The sequence below is a fragment of the Parambassis ranga genome, chromosome 12, assembly GCF_900634625.1.
Source record: "Parambassis ranga chromosome 12, fParRan2.1, whole genome shotgun sequence".
Lineage (NCBI taxonomy): Eukaryota > Metazoa > Chordata > Actinopteri > Ambassidae > Parambassis > Parambassis ranga.
Genome location: NC_041032.1, coordinates 10,915,880 through 10,939,730, shown reverse-complemented (window position 1 = coordinate 10,939,730; position 23,851 = coordinate 10,915,880). Strand labels below are relative to the sequence as shown.

The window sequence follows — 23,851 nt, the reverse complement described above, 5'->3', positions numbered from 1 at the left end:
GCGAGTTGGAATTCACACAACAGGTTTAGGGGTGTAAAATTGCTATGGCAACGCATTTAATATAAAATATAGAGGAGTAGTTCAGTGGCTAATGAACTCACTTACATTATTACAGTATTATTGGATTCCTGATATTCTCTGCTCTGTATTGTATTGAGCAATGTGGGATTAGTGCTGATCAGATGTGGTGTAAGTAGATACACTTGTGATTCAATGTCTAATATGGCACGGTAGACTGACATTTAGGTCCACAAGTTCCTAAATTCTTAGTGCCATTGTGGAAGTGTCTGCACAAGTCCCTGGGGCCGGTGACTATGATTTTTAGAAATATCAAAGCTTGGTTTCACCCAGTTTGATGCCAACCTAACAAATGATTTATCTGGCTGAAAAGTATTAACTATTTACTTTTATTTTTTATAAGTTTAATTTAACATCTGACCAATTATTTGATGAATGTATAGTTTACAGGAGCCATGGGCCTTCTAACACTTAGATTAACAACAACATTTATTATATTCTGTGTACCCAAGGGGTGATGCTGCATCAGGAATGCCCCCTGTCACACAAGTATAACATTTTTAGTTCATGTAAAGTAATTTAGCACCATGGACAGCACCCAGAACCCCTCCCCTCCGCTTGTGTTGTTTCAGCACCACGGACAGCTCCAGCTGCAGAACTGCGGGCAGGATTTCTGACTTCTACGTAGACTCCAGAGAAACTGGTTGAGTTATGCTGGTTTTCAAGAAGTGTTCGTTTTACTGCAAGTCATTTTAAGTTCAAATGAAAAGACACATACAGTCACGTTGTGTTTTATGTAAAGTACACAGCCTACACGTGGCACCCTCTGCGCAACTCAACGCCTTCTCACTTTGATGCGCTTTCAATTTTCTCTAAATCTCTTTTAATTCAAACAGTCCACCTGCTTCTGAACTAAAACCTTAAATACACATTTGTGTTACCCCAATTAGTAAATGACCATGACATTTATGCCGGTCATTCAATAGCCTTAGGGTAAATATTTACCTGTCAGCAAAGAAAAGTCACGACACGGCTTCTTATCCTCATCCACCCTCAGTTCCCTCGCCTTCCGTTTGATACAGTCCAGACCCACCCCTTACTGTCTGCCATGACCGTCCTCTACAATACGAGACTGTATTCTTTGTACCTCCCCTTTCTCGCCCTCAGTCTGTGCATCCCAGCCTCCCTTCCTAGATATCCATCCCACACCTCTCCGCCCGCAAACGGCTCCTCCGGTGAGAAAAAAAAACCAGAGAGAACAGAACAGTTTCAAACACGTCGACATAAATCTCACTTCTAGAGCTCCCCTGTTCTCCTTTCCCTCCTGACGGACTTCATTACTTTATTCCTCTGCGCGCCAATGCCCGAGACCACGCAGAAACGAAGGATTTTTTTCCCTTGAGCATGAAAAGGATTGCCAAATCATCCGCAATCCAACATCACCGACTGAGCCACCAGCATGAGCACTGGATACATATGCTCCAGCAGAAGTTGTTGGCTAGAGAACTAACAAATCTTGGACCACAAATACAGCAAAGAGGGGAGAGTCAGTTTTAGGTAAGTACGGTTATCCCGGCTCGGAACTCTAAGATAATATAAAGGTTTAGTGGGCTATGTATGTTTTTTCTGTCCATCACTGACCACGAGGTAGTGGTCCGGGAGGCAGGGCTATATTGTGGCACAATTATGGCGATGTTGCGTGGTCAGCATGTTACCGAGGTGGCCGGTGGTGTCCTTTTCAGAATGGAGGCAATATTTTTCTTTCTCACGTTGAAGCTACCTTTAAATAATCACCGCACAGGTCGCATCACGCTCCTCCCGGGCTGAATGTCGACGGAGCGTTCCGGAGCTGTTAAAATTTATATAATGAGTCTTACAGTCTTATAAAACCAATCATCTCCAAACATTATGCAAATTCTCACAATTATGTGCACTCGACTGCTCTGATCTCTGTGCACGTTGTGAGGCAGCAATCTTCCCGGGGTGATGGTGCAGAAGTGCGGACGCGAAGGAGCACAAAACATTTGAGAGAAACAATGATCTCACAATTTTGGGGTTGGCATATAACGCAGACCTGCCGCGGCTTCAATGAATGGCATTACAGGGGCAACATTCAGACTGAAGGTGTAGCTATTAGCAGGCCTGCAGATCTCTGGGTTGTCGGCATCACTGTTTGTATTCAAGCTAAGTGGCTTTTTCCATCCATGTTAACCGGTTCACTCCAGAAACTGCATCACCCATAAACTAAAAGTGAGTGTCACCCCAGGATAGAATATGGACTCAGAGGCGATGATGTTTCCTGTTATATTTATTATGTAGATTCCACATTACAGGTGAATTACTGTCAGTAATGAGCTGCTTCTGTGTTTACGTGTGCGCACTGTCAGGTCCTGTATGTGGCGCTGAGCGCATGAGAGTGCGCGCATGGAACTAAGCGCGCACATGTGCGTATTTTTTTTTGGTATGTATGTGGTTGTATGTGCGCGCGCGTGTGTCACCAGTGGGGCAAAGTTACCGTTCCGTGTTCCCTCAAGTTGCTTTGATTGCTGTTCCACTGGCTAACTGCGAGGGGAGCTCATGCTCTTTTACACTAGGTGTCATGATGTGGCTAAAGGCGAGATAACTGTGTGTGATACTGATACCAACTCTATGAAATTAGAGGGGCAGCTTCTGTTTGAAATTGCTCCGGAAGCATTTATCTGCAGTTCCATGACTGCCACTGCAATCTTTCTTTTGTTTGCTATGTGTTCTTATAAGAAGACCTTCTAGCCTTAAGAATTAGATCCACACAAATTAAACCACTTACATGCAAAAAAACAGCATAAAGCATCTGCTTCATTTGAAATAATACGTCATAAATGACTCATAATCAAGGCAAGAAGAAATCTATCTGAAAAAAAAACACAGTGTATTTTTTTCCTTAAGTCCATCTGTAAATAATCCAACATGGAGAATTTGAACTTTAAATTAGATTAAATATTATTTTTCTTGGCCCTTTTTTGATAGACAGCTGAAGAGAGACATGAAATGAGCTTTAATGTTTAAAATTAACATTATATTAACACCAAGGCAATTCAGTCTGTGATATTGTTCCTCCTTCTCCACATGTGCGGTGCAGAAAATTGCACTGGCAGCGGAAATGGCAGAAGAAAAGCTGCCTTATTCAGAATGCTTCGCTCAATCTGGTGGCCTTTTCAATGGCAAAACGTTGGCAACATGTAATCATTTTCAGAGGGAACGCATTCTAAATCACATTGCCAAAATGAAAATGCCAGAAGTGGCTTAAAGCTATATTTGTGTCATGGCTTTAGATGACCTGATGTTGATGATGCTTTCAAGGACTGAATAGAGAACATTCAGCACCAAAGGTTCTTTTGCAGTCCTTGGCAGTTCAACTTACTGAGTAATTGTCAGCAAAGCAATGATTCTTAAAACACGAAGAAAAAGAAACAACCAGCAACATAAGGACAGAATTTGTGCATTTGCCCCGCGCACACAAGTGCTTCTCTTTGGCCGTTGTATAGATAAAGATGTTATTTGCAAACTGTAATTGTGTTGGATAGAGAACAGTTCTTGTATTGGCAGAACTCAGCAGCTCTCTTCCTCTCTATCTCGCTCTTTGTATTCTTGTATTGGCACAAGATTGTTTTTATGTGGGTGCTGGCTGCAGCTGTAGTGGCCAGAAGGCTGCATCCCAAGAGGTTTGGGGGGGAAAAAAAATCTGTTTTTTATCAAAAACAAACAACAGGGTCACATAATGACATGTGACAAAGCCTCACAGAAATACTGGCAAGTTGACAGGATTTTGAAGAGGCAGCTGATTCAGTTGACCTCCACTAGGGGCTGTTTGACCTCTGTGTTGTTGCTATCAGCACTGCGAGACCACAAGGGACTGAACATGCATGTACACTATCATGTTTAAAAAAACAAGCCCCAGCTTTATAATTCACCTGCTCAACCCGCTGTGTATATTTCAATACAATATATCTTATTGTCTGTGACGGCAGTCATAGCTAAAAGCAGGCTCAGGGATCATCACAACAATGCCATTGTATTCTTAATAAGTATTTACACATTCAATTCACAGTTCTTCAAGCACTGTGGCCCATCTCCGGTCTCTATTTCCCCTTTTCTTCACTCACAGCAGGGGGCTACGGAGTCAATATTTGCAAGTGAACACATGCACTGGTACAGTCAAAAAAAAAAAAAGAATTGCACATCAAAAGCTTATAAGCAAGCAGAAATGTCTATTTACTAAACTAACATATGTGTGTTGAGGTCTTGGAAGTGTTGCAGCTTGCTTTGTGACTACTGATGATGAAGCTGGATGTGAATATGATAAAATATTAACATTATTTACAGGAGATATATTTTCGTTTGAATTTTAAAATTTCTTGTTTTCTATGTTGTCACAAAACATCACAGATTTCAGCATTAAAGACAATAGTCTGCATAAGATGCACCTGCAGAGGTCGCAAGCATAATTTCAAGACTATATGTTGCATCTTGACCCAACACTGGCCAGGTAGGAGGAGCAGGACAGAAATGTGAAGCCTCAACAACCGTGACCCATGTATCATTAAGCACTGCCAGGAAGTTCGGTTACTCCTTAAAATTCGATAACTCTGACAACACAGTAATAACCACTGAAATTTATCATGCCTGACACTGTCTTGGTCTTTGCTGGCTTGGTGACAGCACTGGTCTCACATCTGTTTGAATTCTTTTGCCCCATATTATAGAAAGATATTTTGATTCGCAGAGGTCTGCACTGCATGGCTGATGATTATACATAGAAACCTTAACTTAATTTGCTTCGCTGTTGCCTCTCGTGTTCCCCCCCCCCTGCAATGTAATTTGAGCTGCAGTGGTCTGGAAGTTGTGTCTGAGGTATACAATCCTCTCGATAAAATACCATTGGGCCCCTGTTTGTATGGCCATAAGGTGCAGCAATGACCAGTAATTGGCAATTCTGTTGAAGAGGTTTTCTTTCTAAATTGAATCTCTTTGCTGGATTTATGGGTATTACCAGTAATGGGCAGCCATGTACTGTAAGTGTGTTTTTAAAGAAATATGATGCTGTAGGTGATATTGATTCATCATACGTATGAAACATATTGTTCATAGTGGTCACTGTCAGGAACAAAATCTGTAGTAGCTGTAAGGGTTGGGAAATTTTGGCATAGCAGCTATTGTTGATGGTCTGTATGATAATGGTCCTGCCCCTGTCATTTTATTTTGCTTAATTTAATGGCCTTTCTCCTTCAATTATTATTAATGAATTAACTAACCTGTAAAGGACAATTGAAAGCATGTCCTAATAGAAACTCGCAGTTGAAGTTAGGGCATATTATTTAAGTTCTTGCTGCACTGATTTTACTGACAACCATAGCAAAAAGTGTGTGATTCTGCAGTCTGATCATCTGATAACATGTCATCACCACCTGCTTGTTCATTTAGAGGTTGTAACAAAGGGTGTCCTCTGTCTGATGTCATCAGACTCTTTTTGAAATAGTGTCAGACAGCTGTTCAATCCGTCTCTTTAAATCTGACTGTTTATCCAAGATCTTAAGGTGATTTATGATGTTTAATTGAAGAGAAGTGACATATAGCCTCTTAGTAATGTTGGAGGAGAATCCGAGGTGAAAGCAAATTTATCCAAACAAATATTTGGTCCACAACAAAGACGTGCGTGTCAATTTGTGGTGCTGTTTCTGTCATAGTTCTCTGTTAGTATAGCACAGGACTAGTACTTCTACAGACATGCAAGTGGTGCAACTAACAGGTAATCATAGTCAAGTGAAGGGATGAAAATAGTCCGCCTATTTCGGAATACATTACTTATCTCAGACATACTTTGGACCAAAATAACAACAACATTCCATGTGTTGTGCGTTTTAACTGGTTTAGGTTAATAACAGAGAGTGGAGTATGAAACCTACTGAATCTTTAAAAGCAGTCAGAGAACACTTTCACTTTTTTGGGCAGGTGGAATTTGAATGACAATAAAATGGCAAAAAAGAGTAATTTTCATGTGCAGTTAAGCCCCTCATTACCACAATAAAAGGAGATGATAAAAATCACTCAAAGAACCTGACATCTTAAAAGCAACTGACTAAAAAAAAGTCAGCATGCTCTTTCAGGCTTCTTGTTATTGTAAATAAACATAAAATATTACATGAGTCAGTTAACTGTCTGCCAGTGGCAGAAGCCATATTTGAAAATGTGCACCATCACAGGAAGATAATCTTTCTAAACATTTTCAATTAGGTATTTCAAAGAAATGGTTTTAATCTTTTCCAGCCTTCCTTGTGCTGACTAACAAGTGTGAAGCACTCGCTACTGAAACATTTTAGGTACCCCTAATTATTCCTTAAGAAGAAAGAAACATTTGCTAAAGCATTTCAAACAGTGAAGGATTTATCATTTGAAGCTTGGATGGAGATGTGAAGCTGCTATTTTCAGTGCATACTGCACATTATGTCCCAATTCTGAAAAATGAAATTTTGGGTATTTTGAAGAGAGAGAGGGAGAGAGAGAGAGAGAGGAGTCATAGACTGACCCATGACTGATGTGATGCTGGTGATTCAGTGCAGTCTTGGCACATGCCAGTGGCTCTCAGCATCAGTGACCTATATTGCAGCTCAGGGCAGCAGTAACTTACAATGCAGCAAATGCCTGATCAGATTTGAATATTCAAATGAGAGAGGAACAAAATATGATTCCATCAGATTTAGTTTTGTTTTATGAGCAGCAATTTGTAGCCTCTGCTGTGATTTAATAGTGAAATGAGTATGTATGCTGACACACTGATTACAAACCAGACTAATCACAATAGTATGATTTGATCAGCCCCTTTCTAACGTGCCCCTGTTAGTGATTCTATGGAATATCAGCTATTGAGGGAGACTGTCCTGGGCTCCTCAGTAAGAGATCAAATACCATCAGGCACTTTTTTTTAATAAAAGCAGCACCTTGGTAAGAGTAATGCCAGTCAGTCGGTCAGTCAGTGAATGAATCTGGCTCCCAAGTAGTTTTGGCATCAGATATGTTACTATGGCAACCACTCCAACTGTTTCGTGGAACGGAAAAATCCAGGATCATTCTGACTCATTAACAGTTTGTATGAATATTGTAAGAGCAGTCTGAAACATTAGCAGTGCATGTTTAGGAGACCCTTACAGTGCAATACAATCATTATTGTTCTAATGTGTATGAAGGTGTTTTCTGTCAAATGTAAAGTTTTGGAGCTACTGCTGATTAGCACAGCATTGTTTCTCTTCAACAACTTTAGTGCTGTAAAGGCGTTGTGCTACTGACTCCAGAAGTAGCACATAAAATGACCTGACACAGCACTTTCACAGAAGTACCATCCTATAGATTTTTTTATGTGCCTGACCTTGCCTGTGCTGGTATTCATGTGCGAGTGCATGAGTGTGTGCGTCTCTTGCACTTTGAGCATCTTTTGTACGGCTGAGGCTGAAAATCTGCCACAACAGCAGACATGTATATTAATTAGAATTCTAAACATAGAGCCTTCATGTTCACTTATGTCAATCTTATATGTCCCAATGGGTGAACCATTAGTACATTTGCATTCTTAGTGTGTGAGCTTGCCTGCCTAAGTACCACATCCTGACATGTGGAGCTTTAAGGAGATTGACTGAGGAGAGATTTATGCATATTTGTGATCATTCTGCAATGCCTTCAGGGTTCTTGCTTGCCCCTGTAACCTCACATCTTCAATGCGTTTGTATTTGGCTGACTAAATGTTGCCTTATCAGTCAAGCAAATGTGGGAAATTACTTAATGAATAAATGAAAATTAAAAAAAATAAATAACTGACACATCTAGTGACCTGTCTATTTAATGCAGTAGCTTGAGTTTTAACAGCAAACGCACTCCTTAAGGCTGTAATATTGTTCTGGACAATATTGAATATAAACTAGATTTGCCTCAGGATGAAAAATATGATTAAAAGCTAATAAATAAAATATAACATTCCCAGGGCTTCTACATGTTGATGTTATTGCTAAATAGTCTTAATGTCTTGGTAGATGTTTTGAATTCTGTGTTTTGATTATGAAGTAAAACTTTCTGTTTTCATCAGTAAACACGTATCCAAACTGAACTTGTACATTTATTTAAAAAAGCAACAACTAAAGTCTGCTAGGCATATTTTATAATAGGGACATGCTGGAGGGCATCCGTCTGGTCGGCGGTGCTCTGTGTGACTCAAAATGTTTAAACCTTTGTAGGTCTATTTGTCACAAAATGTCCCAGTTTTGATTTCAGCCAAAGAGCAGTGTTACGTGTCATACCCCCCGTCTCTCTCATCGTGTTTACTGTCCGGCTCTTTATTGCTTACCATCCAATAAAGACTGAAAAAATCTCTCAGTTGCAATGGAGAGAATTGGGATAAAAAAAAAAAAACAGAACTAAAACTGAACCCTGCCAATTCCCACATGCAGTGCCTGCTGAAGATGAGGGAAGAAAGCAGATATTGACTGAGAAATAGAGCTGTATCTTATAAACCAACTCAGTTTCCCAAGACATTGACACAAATATGGCCCCATTCATGATATAGGACTGATGACCATACGCATATGCTATACATCGATTTACTTTCATATCTCTATTAAGGAAGACTGCTCAGTTTAGAGAGCTTTTTAACTTGTAAATAATACCACCTAAATCCTGAATGCAAAAGATTAGCCTACAAAACTAGCTTGCAGGAAAGCGGGTTAGGTCAACTGTCAGCATGGTTTCTAAAAAGCAGGATCAAGCATTTGCCTATTTAAAAGTAGAAAGAGAACTGTGAATAGAGAACAAGTAAAAATAGACTTACATTGAGTCAAATTAATTAGAAACTCTGTAGGCCAGTACTGTTTCTCTCGCACTTTTTGTAGTGGTGAATAATTTTAATCCCCCTGCATATATATATATATATATATATATATATATATATATATATATATGTATATGTATATATATATGTATATGTATATATATATATATATATATATATATATATATATATGTATATATATATGTATATATATATATATATATATATATATATATATATATATATATATATATATATATATATATATATATATATATATATGTATATATATATGTATATATATTTGTCAATGAAAGGTCAAATGTTTATACTGTGCAAAGGCTGCTGCTGTTTTCACTGTCATATATTCCCCAGATCCATTGCACAGTTTTTCATGTGGCATAAAATCAATAGCAATGAAGAGGGTCAGTGCAAGAAAGGGAGGCGTCCTTTAAAATGCCAATGTACCTTTAAGGGTGCAGCAGTGCCAGTCAGAGTTATGTCTGACAGTATGATTACTAATCAGAGTACACAACGTGTCGTTAACTCAGCAGAGAATACAACAAACAAACCGCTATCCAGTTAAGTTGTTTAGTATTTGATTGTGAGTGTTATATGTGAGCGCTTCAGTTCAGTGTAGTCCACACATATCGCTCCAGCACACTAAAGAGCACAGTCTGAGTCCAGTAAAACGCCAGTCCGGGTTTTACCGTGTATTCCAAATCCAATCAAACACCAAACGTGGGAATGCAAATACAGCCTCTAATTGCAGTCTCAATTCACGCGAGACTGATCGTTTGCGGTATGATAGAGAGGAGGTCATGTTGTTACTTCCCTGTCAGTCAGCAAGAGGAGACAGCTGCTCCACTAAAAAACAGATGAAATCCCTTCAGGGAGTGCACACTCCACCCCGGCGTCATGACAGTGCAGGTTTCCCTGTGGTTCCACCACCATTAAACCACACGGACTTCACAGCACAAACTTTGGCACAAGGTAACCCACGCAGGTGTTCTCCTCCACTAACTCCTACTGGCTTCTCTCAAACTATGAATATTTTTCCAACAGCCTGGATTAACGGGCAATTAGCAATGATATGGCTGGGTCATTTCCAGAGGCGGCTGGTGGTGACATTGATTGGGTGGGCTAACAAATAAATTATAGCCATAGACTAGTCACATTCTCATTCACACTCTCTCCCTCTCTTCCTCTATCTATCTATCTCTGTGTGTGTATGTGTGTGTACACAAATATGATTTATTACCTTACCTTGAATGAGTTTATTTTAAAGCTTCATATTTTCTATCATTGATTATTCAAAACAAACCAGCAGCTGTCTTTGGGGTGTGGCAAGTGTTTGATTAACACATCAGTACTGGTCAGTGATTGGTCAGGGCAAAACAAAATTAATCCGGTGTGATATTAGACTGAATAAAGGTGAGGTAAGATGATACAGTCATATATAATATGGGCATAATTTAGTCTAATCCACATTGCAGCTTTCTACAACATACATTGCGTGCAAAACCTTATTTTTCATAGGAAGGCTGTGTGTGATGGAAATGCAAAGAGTCTCATCACCACCTGGTTCCTTGCCGACTCAACTAAATATTTATACGAGTGGATAGAACAAAACAGTCTCTTTGCAGACAAGGCATTCATGCTCTGTTGGACTCAATTCACATCTACTTTGGTTTCCGCTAAGGCTGTTGGGATTACTAATAAACAATGGCAGTGGGTTGTCACTTGGCAAACCTATGGTGATTGGCTGGCAGAGGGAGGAGACCAGACCAGCTGGCCATTTTTTTAACCACTATAGTTTTAGCTGATATGCCTTATATTGCACGTATGTTGTATACGGTTGAGATGGGCTTTTGCGCTATTGTGAATTTATCATCCTCTGTAGGTTATAACCTTGTCAGAGAAGAGAGGTTGTTTTGTGCTGTATGGCTGTTTACCTTTGTTTGGTAGCTTGTGTTGTATAGGGTTTAGTTTTTCTTGCTCTGTGAGCTAGTGCCACTGTGCTTTGGCTGCAGCTGCCTTATGTGAGTCTAGTACTGTGAGTCCTACTTCACAGAAAGAGACGATCAGGGGTGAATAAAAGCTCCAAGTCAGTCAATTGGCCCTGAATTGCCCGAACTTAACTGCAATATCAGCAGTGCAAAAAAAAGTGGCTGGCGTGGTCAACTTTTTTCTCGGTTTAACTTGCTCAGCCCCTCACATTGACATCAGGGCCAGGTGGACAGGGAGGAAGTGGAAGGAGGAGAAGCAGTGTGCTCGATTTATCAGTAATTATGGAGTGCTATTTTCTGTGTCTCCCATCTATGTCTGCCCTGGGAAGCAGTAGCCATTCTTTAATCTTGACACCTAGTGATCATGTAACACAAGGAAGTGCCTATTAGAGCTGGAGAGGAATTGGAGGGGTCTCTCTCCTGATCCTCTTTTAGGGTGACTTGGGGTAAAGGAAACAGTGGGGTGGGGGGGGGGGGGGGGGGGGGGGGGTTGCATGAATGAGGAGAAAGGGAGAACGGGGTTAGCAGAAGATTGAGGTTAAGGTGGTGAGGGCGATTGCAGCACTAGTTTTCAAAACTCTTGAGGTGTTTGCACAGAAGTGGGTTTAAGGGGGGGGAATTGGAGAATCATATATATATATATATATTGCTTAGTGTGAATGTGAATAATTTGATTCATGAGATGAACTAAAACAAGTGTAATAATGTGAAATCCACTTGTAAAAGCAGCACATATCTTCATGCTGCTCCCTCTGGGCTTGCTTTACACAGAGTCAAACACAATGAAGACAATGTCGGAGGTAATTATACTTTGCCTTGGGATGACTGTGTTATCAGATAACATAAATCAGGTGATGGAAATGCAACCACCACCAAATGTTACTCTGTACCTTTTTTGATTTCAGCATCTGGCAGCAAAAACAAACTGAACGTCTCACTGCTCGCTCTGTTTTCACACAGACCCAATAAACTAGTTCATTTTTGTCATGCTTTTAATTGGATAACTGCATATACCCACTCACAGTCAGTCCATATTCAACAAACAATTCATGAAAATATTTCCTAGTAGATTATTTTTGAAACACTTCAGTGGATGTTGCCTCCTATCAGAATGCAGAGGCATTGGAAAATGCTCATTGATTAAGTCTCTTAACATGAATAATTAGTTTTCTCAATTGAGTAACGTGCTGCCACCACTGTGCCAATCTGGCTCCTCACTCCATGAACAGATCTCTCCTAAATTTGGAGTTACATGAAATCACCAAGTGCTGAGATTATTTTGATCGGTCACCCATTTTGCTTTAGACGGAGAGGACAGACTGAGACACAACAATAAAATCAAGTGTGTGAACTATGAATAACCACAGAATCACAGATCAGCACACAGTGGGCTTATTTGTTACAATGAAATGCAATTTAAGCACCCTCCCACCCACACTCCCACCACACACACAAAATGCTTGCCGGAGCCAGACAGGGAAATGATTTGTGTTTCAGTCAGATTTGTCTTTGCATCAAACTGCTGACAGTGTGCTGACTGGGAGAAGATGCATGGTGTGCACTGTAAACACAGAGGCTTCTCATACATGATTTAATCAGCCACTGTAAATAGTGATTTATTGTAAATATGTTCCACTATGTTGATTCCCTGACAAATGAATTATGGATGTGATGCCACTCTGTAAAATAATGGGAGGATTCTGCCTTAGCACAGTGGTAAAACTTTGTTCATTGTTCAATATAAAGCTTTTTATGCTCCATGCAGCAACATTTTGCTGCATGGATGTTAAGCTGATTAGCAAAGAGGTTGGTACTTTCAAATAGTGGCCCTGGTCCACACATTCTCTGTTTGCATGTCGTTTTTTTGTAGACTTTGGTAGACAGCAGACATAAATTTGGAATTCTTTGGACTTTACCTTTAGTGTCAAGTGCTGTCAGTGGCTGTTGGTTAGATATACTGAGGATTTTACATGCATACATACATAATATCCACACTATTAGTCATGCCAGAGGTGATCTGTGTAGTTATTAGCATATATTTAGTCTAATGTAAATATAGGGCACATTACCAATGTGTGTTTCATTGATCCTGTTTATTTATGCTGCATCGATGCGCACTCAACTGCAGAAATGCATATACAGTGTGTGTCATGTTTGGCAAATAGAAAAGCATTGATTGAATCTTAGGGGACAAATGCATTTACTGTATATATGCACACACACACACACTCAAACACATTCTATCCCCAAAGACCTTAGTCTTGCTTTGCTGATGGAGCTGGTGTTGTTAGTTTTAATGATGGAGAGGCCAGTCCAGGTGAAGCTAGCCCAAGCAGTATCCTCTCTTGTGCTTTTGTGCACTCAGCACACCAACAAGACACCAATGTAGGACAGCGGAGACAACGTGGCACAATGGAGTCACAGCAGTGAGCAGAAAAGTGCAATGGTAGTAGCCCTTGGCTGGATTAGACCCTGGTAACGCAAGGAGAAAATGGCTCATATTTAAAAAGGAAATGGATAGTGACCTCAGATTATGTTCTATCAGTGAGCTTAGGGGAGATTCCACGAAATGTGCTTTTACTTTGATGCCCCGTTCCAATGTTCTTTTGTTCGAATGCTTAATCAGAGAAGTCTTTTATCACTGTAATTGAGCTTTGCGTATGTTTAATAAAGGAGACTTCTTCATTTATAATTCCTTCACCTCTAGGCTACTCTTTCATTCATTACTCCTGCTAAGCCACGCCTCATGGCTGCCATCCTTTCATTGCCATTGCCACACCCTCTATTATCCTGTCAGTATAAAATTCAAGAGGGAACCTCATCTCAGTTCATCATGCAATCAAGTAAGCCTAAAATTCACTCCTTCTCTTTTTACCCACATAGGAGCTTATCACTAATCAGTGCTCTCTGGATTAACCCAGTCAACTGTGAGGTCGCTGCTTTCCAGTGCCTGCTTTGGTCTCTTTACCAAAAGTTATCATGCTGCCCGCCTGTCAGAAGGTGTACCAGACACCACACACACACACACACACACACACACACACACCCCACATCCACCAAGCCAGGGCTTAGTCACGAAGGAGGAAACAGGAGGCTTATTTGTGGACTAAACAAAGATTGTTGTCCTGAAGTGAGGGCCTCCCTTAGGTCATTTCTCCAAACTGCAGAACGTACAGTTAGGAGCTGTCAGTTTTTCAATCAGTCCTTGATCTATGATAACCACTCTGCACCTACTCGAGAGAATGCAGACATACACATGCAAGTCCCTCATCATCTAAAGAACAGCAGCAGTGGTCTAATTTGTAAGTGACTGAAAAAGCTGATGTTTATGTCGTGCTCCCTGTGGTCTGTGGTCATGTGAATAAGAGGTGTGTACACTTTTTTTTGGTCAGGCTCTGGTCAGGCTGGACTTAAGCTGACTTTCTTCTACCTGTTGTTGTTGAACTGTTAAAGGTTCACAGCATTTATATTTGATTACAGTGGCAGGAGACATTTGTAGTATTGTACTGATTATTGTGGATTTGATATGTAAGAGGTCATATTTTACCTCACTGGTGGGAGAAAAACATTAATCAACGTTCAAATCGCACTAAATGCGGAAATGAAGGATTACCTATACATAAACCACTTCATTAAAATATAAATAATATAGAGGAATTTGCTAGCTTCTTTTGGAATGTAAAAATTTGAAGAAGACCTTTGAAAAATCACCACTGTTCTTCTGTGGCTTCTAGTGCGAGTTTGGAAAAATTGGTCTGTGAATTATTCAGCAGCTAAAAGAAAGTTGTTATTGGCAATCAAGCTTGTATGTCTTATTTGGTGCCTTTAACAACAGCTGACTTGAATGTTTGTTTAAAGGCATGCATTTTACATGGCTTATGACTTATGGCTCAGGAAGGAAGAAGGGGCCACAAAAAAAAAAATGCTGGAGGAAGGGAACTGCAAATGGTAGCCTTGTGGCAGAAGCCTCTGAGCCATGGAATAGAAAGAGGACAGCTTAGGGGTGGAATACAGCGACAGTGGAAGAATTTCAAAGGCAATAGGTCAAGAGCACTCTATTTTCAAACTTAACATGGGGAATAGGTACACGTTGGCTGCAATAACCCATATCAAGGGCAGGTTTTTGCAAACGATAACCTCCCAAGAAGAGGAGACGGAAAGTGTTGCGGAAAAGAAACAGCTTTTCTCAGCAAAAATTCACAATCCTTTTAGTCATATCAGGCCTGAAAATGTCTGCTCAGGATGCCTTTGCGCATGTGGATCTATATAGTGTGTGCAGGCATGTGAGCTCAGCTCACTCGTATATATATATATATGACAGCATCTCTCCAAAGCTGTGGCCTTTTAACCGTGTCTATCTATGATACAGTGAAGAAAACTTTACGCAAAATGACTGACTACTAAAACAGGTTAAAAATTAAAAAACACTATTAAGCATGTCATAAATGGTCATAGATGTATCTTGTGTTTACATCTGGAATTAGACAGGGACAGATTCTGTATACTACCAATCTGTTTTGTGACTTATAATTGCCATTGTCACTTCTGCAGGGTATTTATTAAAAGTACTCCCTGGGCTAAATGATGCAGTTAATCTGGAGTCTGCAAGCTAATAGAACAGCCCCTGTTTAAATCTTATCTATTTTTATGAATCTCCCATTATATGTGAAGTTGACCCTTGGTAAGCTTATTTTAACTCTAAGAGTGATTGTGCTGAATTTGAATAATTATGCATGGTACTGACACAAGGCATACGTAATACCGAGCGGTCCAGCTTTGCAATGCTTAATCTGCAATGAATTGAGATGAGAGAACACTTTTTTTTTTCCACCATCTGCTCCGTGTCTCTGCAGATTTTGCTGATTTATGGAACTCACTTGAGTCTGTGCTTGCTCCTCTGCTTTCCTTTCATTTCACAAATATATGGCTTTGAATTAGGAACAATAGGACAGGTGACCACTGCTGTTAACACTGCCATTTTTTTTGTTCTGTTGCTGAAAAGTGAGGCGGTTGGTCAGAGAGGGAATTCTTGCCAAACTTTTGTGATTAGCAATTTGTCAAAGGGTGAGTTCGAAAGTGAACACACATTCAGGGAGAAAATGAGGTCAGTAAATTCAGAGATGCTGTTGCATCCGAGTGCAGGAATAGCAAAAGCTAACAAAAATAACCCACTGCAGCTGGACAAAACCTCTCCCTACATAATGCCAGTGGTCTGGTCTCTTGAGAGGACAGCAGCTGTTATGTATTTTTGTCAGTAAAAGCCTCCCCCTTTAAAAAAAAATGTGCAACCGTGGAAGGTTGTTCTGAGGTTCTAAATTTGCAGGCGAAATATTTTTATTTTGCACACACGATATATTCACATCTTTCACATGTGTGCAAAGAGGGAGGGACAAGTTTCAGTGACACACATTGCTCTGTCCCTCTTGTGCAAACACTGATAAAATCCAGGATGAAAAAAAAAGACGTACGTATTTTTTTTCCTATTTCCTCACACACTAAAATAGGATGAGGAAATCTTGCCCTCACATTGATATGATGATACTCCTCACATATGTCTTTCTAAAATAAAATGCAGTTCTGCGATCCAATTGCAGTCTCACAGTTGCCTCGCAACAACACTTCTTCGCACCCTACGCTGTGCCACTGATAGTGTGATTTGAATAAAATGTTACAGACACAGGCAATTATGACAGATCAGTCACAGAAGGGAGAAACAAGGAAGGAGGATCTGCTGTTTAATTCTGCTGGTAATTACAGTCAAACAATATATTAACAGGGCCTGAGGTGAGATTCATTGCCAGCTCATTAAATATGTGTTAGTGTTATCTTACTGATACGTGTGAAGAAAATGTAGAGAAAAATATGGTAGAACATCATCATAGATTTACCTGCACTCACTAGGATAAACGGATTTTAAATCCCCTCTGAGAGACTCTCTACCTCTCTGTTGATCCCTTTCTTTAGTTTAGACCTTCTGGGTCTACTCAGAGCAACCCATACAGTGGATAACATCACTTGACATTTACATGCATGAGCAAGAAAGAGCTGCAGTGCGAACAGTGTCATTTACATCCTCCAAGCAACTCCTATTCAGGCTCTGATTCATGTCAGGGGCTCCTCTGGGTGCATTTTGAGTGTGATGTGCTTAGGAAATGAAATTCATTGTGGCAGTGTTTTTTTTTTTTGTTTTTTTTAACCTTTTTAATCATGCATTGTTTCAGTAGAACGTTAGAACAAACGGTAGCATGTGAAATGTGTTAAGGGTAGAAGCATGGTGCCCCATTTTATTTGCTCCTTTAATGTCTTTGGAAAGTAAGGTGAGAGACAACACATTCAAAACAAAGAGTGTGCTCAGCGAGGTAAATCGAAGGAAAGCAGTCAGTGGTTTCTCATCAATAAAACCACAGAGTAATTAGAGAAAGCACTTGAAAGCCAATTTGCAAGTTGACAAATGATCAATCTTCATCTGTAACGTGGCCACAGTAGCCAGCAGCAGCAGCAGTAGCGGCAGCGGTGGTGGATGTGGTGACAAATGGCTCATCGGTGCTACCTTGCATCTCATTCTCTTTGGTGAAAGGCTGTGACTCAGGCTGAGGACACCTCTGTTTCTCCTATCGCTCGAAACACCTTCGTCTGAACATGGAATCATTTTTACTTAATCTGTTGAAGAGGCACATGCTTAACAGTTATATAGTTAATCTGTTGAGCATTCCCACTCTCATGCTAATACACGGAGGTCTCTGTATTAAAATAACATTGAAAAAATTAGAAAAAAATCATCCAGTAAAAAAAGGTCTTATCAAAATCCTTATAGCAGATTAATTCTTTTTGTTTCATGCTGAATTTAAGTTGCCCTTTGGTTAGCCACAGTGGATAATTTATCTCAATCACATGATTAAAAATCTTTACCTGGCACCATCTGTGCTTTACCCTGAACTATTAATTAGTTTGCTTTATGACAAACACAATCCCTGTTTAGAGTCATCTCATAAACCGCCCCCGTATTGCTGTTGTTAAACTGGGCAGCCTTCAAATAAACCTCAGAGCACACTCCTTGCACCACTTGACATGACAGATGCAACCGACTCCCTTCTATCACTCCTCCTCCCTCTTCCTGGCTCGCATTGATCCTTCCCCTCCCCTCCCAGAATAGATTTGGACACAATAATTCAGCAGCCAGGTAAATTGGAATAACTCTGACCATTAGTGAATTAGTTTGCTCTTTAAAATCAGCCATTGATCCCCCAAGCTGAGCTGATTGGTTGCTGACCAACCAGAGAATTTAATTATCAAACAGTGTTGCTTGCTCAGCCATGTTTTCTGAAGGTCAGGGTGCCACTGCAGTCTGTTTTTATAGAACCGACAGGACCAAGGCGAGAGATTGGGTGCGTGGGTGAACAGGGGAATCCAGTACAAATGAAGTTAGCTATGCCCGGCCCTCCCCATTGCTCTGTTGCTTCCATGCAATTGCAAGTGGCAGGACCATTACCACGCCTTTCCAGACATGACTGTGAGCGATGCAATAATAATTCTCAGAATTCACATCACATATTTAGATGCTAGATGTCCCCTCATTCTGTCATTTCCCTGCACGAATCCTGCATGAATCCCATATAACCCTTCAGTCCCAGTGAGGTCATATTAATATGAACTTTGTTAAAATAACCCAGAGGAGTATAACAAATTCATTTTTGGGCTGCCAGCCATCCATAACCTTGCGTCAAAGGTTTTGCTTCATGACGCGCATTATACCTGTATCACTGGGAATAAATTCACTCTGAGAAGGCAGTGCTGATAACAGTTCAGAGAGAGAGAGAGAGAGAGCTCAGTCTGCTTATATCCATACACCTCTTTTGACAAATATTATAAAGCAAATTAATATTACATGTAGGTGACCAGGTGCCATGTATGAACAATTGACAGATCTGGTTGAAATATAGTACCTGTTATAATTCCCTTGTGTCTACCTGTCTCTCGGCAAAAGGCTTCATTCTACCCTGATCTCTCGCCTCCCTGGGATTTAGAATACAAATAAGGAGAACAAGCCTCCCCATTCTTATGAACTTTATAGAATAAAGAGGGACACTTAGGGCCCCACACTGGGGAGAGAGGAATTGATTGGCAAAGCTCGTGACGGGACCAGAATGGAGATTGAATCCCCTTGAAAGAACCAGAATGGAGGAGGAGTTGCAGCATGAATAAGGCTGTTTAAAAAGAGGATGGAGACAACAAGCCTCCCTTGTCCTGTCTTGTGATTTCCTGAAGCAGACATCCTCCCCTTTTTTTCTCTCCTGCTTATTCAAGGGTAAACGTGATCCACTCTCTGTCTCTGCCTCCTTCTCTGTTTCACTAATCCACTTTGAAAATAACAGTTACCAACATTATCAGGAAATTATAAAGATATAAAATGTGCTTTAAGTTTAGGATTGGTGTTGGTTGTAATGCTCCACATTTGGACAGCTGTTAGCGGATAGGAGATAACATTTGATTAATAAGCACTCTTGAAGAGAATTCATGCATTCATGGATTAAACTTGTTTGACTGAAACGACCCTGCAAACTGCAACACTAGAAATACAGTTGCCAAGCAATAAGGCTTTGACAATACACAGTATTTTATGAAAAATCTCTATTTGACATACAGTAAAAAGTATTTGCTCATCCTCATATTTCCTCGGCTTCAGTCTTCCTTCGAACCTCCCATATTAACCACAAATCTGTGCAGGTCCGTGAATTCTTTTGAGACCTGGACCTCTTTCCTGGTAGTTCTGTAGTTGTGATTTTTGTGTTCCATTAATGTGATTAAATGCCATCCAGCTTTGTTTGGTGAGATGCAAATGTTACTAGATCCAAACCTAGACTGTGTTATATAGATGGATGAAGCCCCTGTGATGTCTCCTATAGCTTTCCTGAGGAGTGATGCTGAAGTATGTCGGCTGTTAGCATTCACAGCTAATCCAAAAATAGCCAGTGCAATCAGCTTGTGACACATGACAACACCCACCACCTGTCACTCAAAATGGTCCTGCTCTTAATTATATTTACCTTTAATCCTTTATATTTAAAGGTATCGAATCCTACTTCAGAAAGGAACTATTTATTCAATGCAGCAGAGGCACAAATTATGGTTCCATTGTATGCTCTGCAAAACTTTTAAAGCTTAAAAGATTTCAGGGAGCTGTGAGTACAGTATATCTTGAAGGGTGTGGAAGTTGCTATTTAAATGTTTTTATAGGTTTGACTAGGGTTTGCAAATGAAGTCCTATCCTCAGTTCCAGTGAGAAACTGGGTGGCTAACAGCCCCAGTTCAGTCGTTATCCCACCCTCGTGGTTCTCTGCCAAATCATTTGGCTGTCCTTGTGATGGCATTGAGCAGTTCTCGCAGGACTTGGGTAATAGTTATTAACCAAACGTGTTATCTCCTCCAGAGCTAATTTAGCATCATCTGCCCTCAGTGGCTTATTTACTGTAATGTATTGTTGCTCCTGTAGTGAATCAGCACATCTTGAACATTTTACTTCCATTAGCTTCCATTTTTAAACGGCGGTCATGTGTGCAGTCTGCATCATTCAGAGGGGGAGAATAAGAGTGTATCTGATTCCTAATCCCTGTCCCTTTCTAGCTGTGCAGCTGTGGTTTATTGCACAGCACGGATCCAACCCCCCAAAAATACCACAAGTCCATCACCCAACCCTGTGTGGACAGCGCTTTTCAGCTGCGGGCTTTGATTCAAAGAGGCGGAGCCCTCAGATTTGAAAATTTGGTTTGGAGTACATGCAGTGTTTTCATTTGGATCAATCTGTCAGCCTAACACTTCTCACATTTATTTTTAATACTGAGTGAAAATATATTCATGACATTTGAATCATTGCACATATTTGTCTAACAATATTTTTTTACGTGTGATAATTTTTAGGAAAATAACTAACAAAGCGATCAAATAAAATAATCTGGCATTACATGAATATCAACAAACCACATGTATGTTAATACACAAACCATGGTTTATAGGAACAGGCACAAAGGTCTCATAGGGACCATGAATGAATGGGAATGAATGTAGTAGTATAGCTTTGCAGCAGACATTTGGGCAAGTCACAGTCGGGACAAACACAGATATATTACTGATGGCTCAGTATCTGTCCCAGTAAGCCATGGCAGTGAACAGAATTGGAAGCAGAGATTTAATACTCCTGTGCTCTACCTATTGTGACAAGTCAAAATGTCATGCTATGAAAAAGGTCTATTCAACTGTGGAAGCTCTCCTTGTTACATGCCAACAAAAGACTCCAATAAGATTTTATAATGGGCTCTACGGCCATTGAGAGGAGTCATTTGTTGTAATCATTCATTGGTAATTATCCATGCTTAGTCATTACTGTACTTTTAAAAGGGTCTGAATTAACTTGTTAAATGGATAATGATGCTATTTCTATACAGTATATGTACACACATAATTATGGCAATATACAACAGCTTACTTGGCACTTTCACCGGCAGTTCCCATAACAACAGCTATTTTATAAAGTTTATTAATCATATGGTTGAAGTGTTGTCCACCACGTATGGCATATTGTTCTCTTTTCTATACTATTGTTGACCTCCTGCTCAGCATTGCCTCATTGTGTTCAGTCTGGCAGCCACTCACACATTAGTGAAAAGCAATTAACCTAAAACAGGCCTGTTGTTATAACTGAATTGCTGTATCCTCAGTCAATAGTTAAAATTTTATTACAATCAGCTTTGAAAACAGATTATACTTCAAACATGACAGTATAATTATTATTGATATTCAAATTATCCCAGATTAGTCCTCGTCCTTTGCAAGTAGGTGATGCAGTGTTTAAATCAGGGGGAAAAAAGCACAATTAATTAAAGATGTCATAAGAAAGTGAAACTCATTTAAACTATGATGTGACAAAAATATAAAAATAACATAATAATTAAGAAACAAAAAAGTCTCCCTATCAGCATCCTACTGTGATTACTTTAACTTTGGCAATCATGCAGTTTATCATGTATTTAACTGGAAAAGATTGAGCCCATTAAATTTTCCTTGCTCTTTTATGATCTGTTATTGTCTAATAAACCATGAAAAGGGGAAAGAATTTTGCATACGGTGGCACTTGATAGCATGCTGTTGCTCCACGGCCAGAGGCCAAAGGGTTTAAATGCAATTACTGATGAATATCTTTTCCTTATCGTTAACTATGGGGCACAGTTTTGGTGTCAAATAGATATTTCGGTCAGGCACAATGGAGAAATACATAATTTAAAGTTCTGCTGAAAACATTTTAATTTAAGATGTATTCATGTATGCATCTGCATATTCATTGAGCTGGATATTGAAATAATTTGTGTGACATACACAATGTTATTTGTTGGCTTCTCGCTGAGCTTATATATGTGTCCGAAACATTGTCTATTCATAAGCACTGTTATAAAATTTTATTAGCCATTTTTTCATGCAGATTAAGCAGGACCAAAGCAAGGTCTTATTTTGTATTTAATGAAAAAAAACTATGTTTTGCACCACATTATTTTTAACAATTCATGAAGTCAATGGTTGAAAGTTTCTCCCAGCTGTAATTGACACCAGTGGGTAAAAGGGAGATGGTGTTCTTCCACATTAGTGGCTGGATGTCAAAACATATCACAGTGGCTGGGTGTCTTTTAACCTTGTCAGAACTTATCATGACACCAATTACACTAAAAAAGACAGCCATATAGCTGAGGAGGTACTTCCTGCTCATCTGCAAGACGAGTAATAGAAGAGCCACAATGTGTGCAGCTCTCTTAAAAAAAAGAAAAACTCTGGGGATGCATGAAGGGTGAACAGCCTTAGAAAGAGCAGAAAATAAATACACACCATGTCAATGTAAAGTGACAATGACAAGGGCACTATCTTATTTGTTCAGTACAAGACAATTAACCTAACTCTATGACATCTTCTTGTACTGCTAAAATAGACTTTGTCATGTAACAGCTCTCTTTTCTGTATCTCTCCTCTTCTCCCCCCCACCCTCTTTCTCTTTTCTTCTCTCTCCCATCAGGTCTCCACATAATGGAGCGAGAATGAACAGAGAGCGGCTTAAAAAAAAGCATGAACTGGAGGTTTATTGAGGTCATCTGCTTCCTGTTTATATGGGACCATATAACAGTTCAGTCTTCCCGCCAGGACCCGTTGGCCACTGAACAACATGTCACCAAGCAATATGACTGGCTCATCTCTGACCGTGGACCTTTCCACCACTCTCGGAGTTATCTGTCCTTTGTGGATCGATTCCGGCAAGGGTTTACGACCAGATATAAAATTTATAGGTGAGTTCACTTTCAGCCTGTGTACTCATGCCACTTGTGCTTTTTAGGGGGAATGTTTCTTTTACCAGTTTTGCTATTTTGAGCTTTTAGTTGCAAAAAGCTGAAGGGTGTACATTTTTAACCTAATAAGTGCTCCGTCTTATATATAGACACAGTCAGTCTGAGAACTATGATTTCTTTTTATTATCATATTGATGAAGTATGATGCAAGCTTAACTTTGCCGCTACTCTGGAATTTGCACTTTAACTACTTTTTTTGTCTCAATAGACAGTTGTAGAAACACTATTTAACACACTTTGCTGAAGTAGCAGTACAAACACATCAATGTAAAAATCTAACAAATGATTGTTGCTATGTATAACTGGCCATTGCTATGGCAACACTTTTGATTAGCTGGGAGGTCTGTGTACAAACCACTAAAGAAGCTCAGTAAATGTTAAACTTAATCTATATTTTGTGAGAAGTTTAGAGGAAAAAAAATCACTATTAGATCGAAGTGTTAACAGCTCATAGACATCTGAGAAGCCAGAGCCAGTGGTTCTACAAACATTTCACCCATAGCATAAACTAAAGCTGTGAGGAGAATAGAGTGGAGTAGCCAGCAAACCATTGCACACTGTAGCAGAGCTATAATTCACACAATTCTTAACTTAAT

At 39.8% G+C, this 23,851-nt stretch overlaps 1 protein-coding gene across 1 annotated transcript in view; it reads left to right on the top strand.

Annotated features, from left to right (window-relative positions):
• The first annotated feature begins 1,280 nt into the window (after positions 1–1,280).
• Positions 1,281–23,851, top strand: part of brinp1 (bone morphogenetic protein/retinoic acid inducible neural-specific 1) — a 96,289-nt gene continuing 73,718 nt past the window's right edge. Inside the window, exons 1-2 of the mRNA XM_028418438.1 lie at positions 1,281–1,575; positions 22,928–23,195. Of these exons, the coding sequence (XP_028274239.1) occupies positions 22,978–23,195 (218 nt within the window). The 5' untranslated portion in view covers positions 1,281–1,575; positions 22,928–22,977. The remainder of the gene's footprint in view (positions 1,576–22,927; positions 23,196–23,851) is intronic.